The sequence below is a fragment of the Primulina tabacum genome, chromosome 10 (assembly GCF_025594145.1).
Source record: "Primulina tabacum isolate GXHZ01 chromosome 10, ASM2559414v2, whole genome shotgun sequence".
NCBI classification, from domain to species: domain Eukaryota; kingdom Viridiplantae; phylum Streptophyta; class Magnoliopsida; order Lamiales; family Gesneriaceae; genus Primulina; species Primulina tabacum.
Window position 1 is genome coordinate 3278512 of NC_134559.1, and position 4122 is coordinate 3282633.

The window sequence follows — 4122 nt, forward strand, 5'->3', positions numbered from 1 at the left end:
ATTCGACCCTACCAATTATAGAAGGTAACATAAGGCAAGCCAGATTTGATTCTCATTAACTCTGATATGACGCAGATCGTGAAGGGATATTGATAGACGTAACATGGTTACTTTATATGATCTGACAATTTATAATAATAATAATAAAGTAAGTGAGGATACAACTATATATTATCTACGCAAACAAATTCAAATATATATATATATATATATATATATATATATATATGATTAATGGAAATTGTCATAAAATTATTGATCTGCAAAAATTTCAAGTTATTCAGGATATCTGCTAAACTAATTTAGTGCAAGAAGCAATTTTATTCAATAAACATTTCCATGAATTTACAAGTTCATATCATGACAAAACTCAAACCATTTAATTTACATCTCTAAATACAAAGTAATATACAATAAGGAAGCTACCAAAAAAATAAGCAAATATTTTTATGAGAAATAAGACTTCCCACAAAACAAAACAAAATAAAATCACAACAATCCTTTTAAGAATCAAACGAAAATCAAATCACATAGATGAAGAGTACTGATCTCCTCCTTGCTCAATCTCAGATGCAGATTCTACGTCTTCCTCGTCAAGCTGCTGAAGCTTAAGCTCAACCCCCAGACCCCCATGGCCTCTCCCAAACGCCTTGATATGATCTTTCAAAGACCTTTTATGCTTAAAATCAGAGCCACAAATACAGTACCAAATATTGCCACAGTTCTTCTCGTGTGTCCTCCAATCACCTTTCACCGCGAATAGTTTCACACACTTTCTGCACGTGAAAGGTTTGGTTCCATGTTTCCTTTTGTAATGTGTTTGAAGGGTTCTGAAATCTTTGAGTGGCTTCGCAGTCGGGTTATCTATGTTGTGCTTGCAATCAGGCGCGCAGCAGTAGCATGGTAATCTTAGCATGGCCGTGGGCTGCGTGCCTCGTAGGGATTCGGGGCCTTTTCTGTATTGTGATCCATGCCCCCACAAATGCATCTGAAATCATGTATGCCCACATTTGTGAGGCTTATTTCACCATTTTTCTCGAGCGGCAATTTCATTATTTTGATATGTTATTGCAATATGACTGTACTGTATCGAGGAACTGACAAATGAAACATGCGTCGTATTACGGTATTTTGTGCAGTGGACATCTACATATAGATAGGGATGGCAATTTTCACTATGAGTTCTGTTGAAAACCCGAAACGTAACGGAACAGGTTTGTGGACTAATTTTTGAGTTCGGTTTCTGAGATATTTTTGAATTCCCGAAATAATTCAGAGCAGATTTCTGAATATTATTTTAATTTTTAACCCGCTCATATTAAATAACATTAATAATAATAATATAATAATAAGTTCGAGTTCGGAGATTCCCGAACCAGCTTTTTCCCTCTCCATTACTATTTTTTGAAGTAGAGATGAAGACGGAGATTTGTCAGGGGTTTGGATTCGAGGAGCTAGGATGGGGCGCGAATGGGGATGGCAACCCGGTATCCTACATATTGCTGTGGTCGGGATAAGAGACATCACTAGATGATGACGAGGATTTAACCCAAAAAAGAAGCAAAACATCTGAATCATAATGCACCATAAATAGTTTATGTTCTCATTTTTAACCTATCAAAATGCCAATTTTAGTTATGTATACATTGATATGTGATATTTTTAGTCATATATGTCTCGTTAGATCGATTATAGTCTTTTAACTAGTTTTTTTATTCAAATTTAGTCATACTTTCCAAAATCATGTAATTAAATAATCAATATTATTGTTAAATTTTTGTATGTACATAGTTAAAAAAAAATTGAGCTATGCATGCATGTTTGACAAAATAATCATAAATTTTAACAATAATAGTACTCATATAGATACATGATTTTGACAAAAATTACTAAAATTAAAGAAAAAACATACTAGACTATAAATGATTTAACGAAATAAACATGACTAAAAAATATGACAAACAAATACATACAAGACTAAAATTCGCATTGTACCTTTTTTATTTGGCACTTTTAAAGGAATTTTATAAAAATATACCATCTCAATCTCTTACTTGTAAAAATTATAAATATTTGTTTTCTCAAAATAGTGGTGTTGATGTCAATTTCGTTTATCAAAATTCAAAATTTTATTTTTTATGATCTGAATCGAGTTATACATCCGTTAGATTTACGAAAAATTCTTATTTCTTTTTTAAAAATTATTTTAAGTCAATCAATCAATTATCATCAACAAAATTCTATTTAATTTTGATTCCATACGGTAAGTTTATCTGTGAGACGGATATCTTATTTGGGTCATCTATGAAAAAGTATTACTTTTTATGCTAAGAGTATTACTTTTTATTGTGAATATCGGTAGTATTAACCCGTCTCACGGATAAAGATTAGTAAGAATGTCTCAAAACAGACATACCCTTATTATACGGCAAAAACTTGTGTGAGATGGACTCATGGGTCGTATTTTGTAAGACGGATCTCTTATTTGGGTCATCCATGAAAAAGTATTACTTTTATGCTAAGAGTATTACTTTCTATTGTGAATATCGATAGAGTTTACCCGTCTCACAGATAAATATTCGTGAGACCGTCTCACAAGAGACCTACTCTTGTTATAAAATAAAGTCTTTCAATTTAATCATAAAAACATATTTGATGAAAATAAAAGAGGTAGAATTATTAAGTTTCAAAGCATAGATTTAAATCATCAGTAAGTATTAAAAATAAATAAATGTTTCTTAATGGTAACATATAATATATTCACAAAATTAAGCATGATTAATTAATTTCCATATATGCTTGACCGTAGAAGCCGAACTTATGAACCACTACAATTTTTTGGAGGACTCGTGCCGGTATTCCCAATTTCAGAGAAATAAAACAGAGGAGAAATAGTAAATTACATTTAAAAGCCATAACTAGGAAGAGGCTACAGGGAGAACTACTTGTCAAATCAAGAAGAAAGAATACACTCGACTGCATTAAAGAGCACATTTCTTGTAAAAATTATGTTGTAAACCCAATTAATTAAGAAGAAGAAGAGGAAGAAATAAATCAAAACGTCGTTTAATATTCAACAAGGTCAAATTATATTATATATAAAAAGTAAAATATATGCGTAAACTATTTAGTGAAAAGATGCTGATTAAACTTTATTCTAGGGTTCATCGAAAAATGGGGAAGAGAAAAACAAGATTACCTGCAGATTATTGTATCTGTTAAAAGTTTTGGGACAAAGGTGACAAGAAAACTGTGTCGGACCGATGAGAATCTGCGAAGGAGTAGGAATCCAATACTGACCCATGTTTAACCCGTTTAAAGGCAACCCGGGGAGTATATCCACACCATCCTTATCCATGATTTCACCATGGCCCCCCTCAGAACTAGGGCTTGGCAGCCCTATATGTAACGCTACAGTTACATTTCCATCTTCAAAATTAGGATCTTTCTCTGGATTTTGTTGGTAGTTGAGTGAATAATCTGAGGAGGTTTCGGTGCATGAATCTTGGTTGAGGCTGAGGGTATTGAGGAGAGGAAGAGCTTCTCTCGGAGGAGACGAAGAGTAGGGATAATACAGATGATGAGCAGATGCAGAATAGAGAGGAATGAAGTTGAAGCACTGTGCTGTGAAATTATTGTAGGGTTCTGTCATGATTGAGGAAGAATATCGGAGGAGGAGGAGGGGCGGAAGTGCGAGCTCTCGAGTTGAATGATTGAATTGTTATATAACATCAGTTGACACAGTTTAGGTTTGGTCGACTAGTGCCCGCAGGGGTCGATCCAACGGTTCGGATTTTTTCGAGCCAATTTTTTTTTTTTTTACAGAGAGGTGGGCCCGGATCACTCATGTGGAGTGATCCGGGCCGTTCATTGCCCGTGCAGGCAGTGCCTGCACGGGTAGGTTGAAACAACGGCTTTGTTCCCATGTGGATTGGTCCAACCATTTAACAAAGCTCACGGTATATTCTCGATTTACTAATTGCAGTAATTACTAGATACTGCCTGCACGGGTAGGTTGAAACAACGGCTTTGTTCTCATGTGGATTGGTCCAACCATTTAACAAAGCTCACGGTATATTCTCGATTTACTAATTGCAGTAATTACTAGACTACTTTTGATCA

At 34.2% G+C, this 4122-nt stretch overlaps 1 protein-coding gene across 1 annotated transcript; it reads right to left on the reverse strand.

The window, feature by feature from the left end:
* Positions 1-340: 340 nt before the first annotated feature.
* LOC142505566 (zinc finger protein WIP2-like) lies at positions 341-3689 on the reverse strand. The gene is made up of 2 exons (XM_075618603.1): positions 3200-3689; positions 341-988 (listed from the first exon to the last, which is right to left on the reverse strand). The coding sequence occupies exons 1-2, from the start codon at positions 3650-3652 to the stop codon at positions 527-529; spliced, it is 915 nt and encodes a 304-aa protein (XP_075474718.1). The 5' UTR covers positions 3653-3689; the 3' UTR covers positions 341-526.
* Positions 3690-4122: the final 433 nt, after the last annotated feature.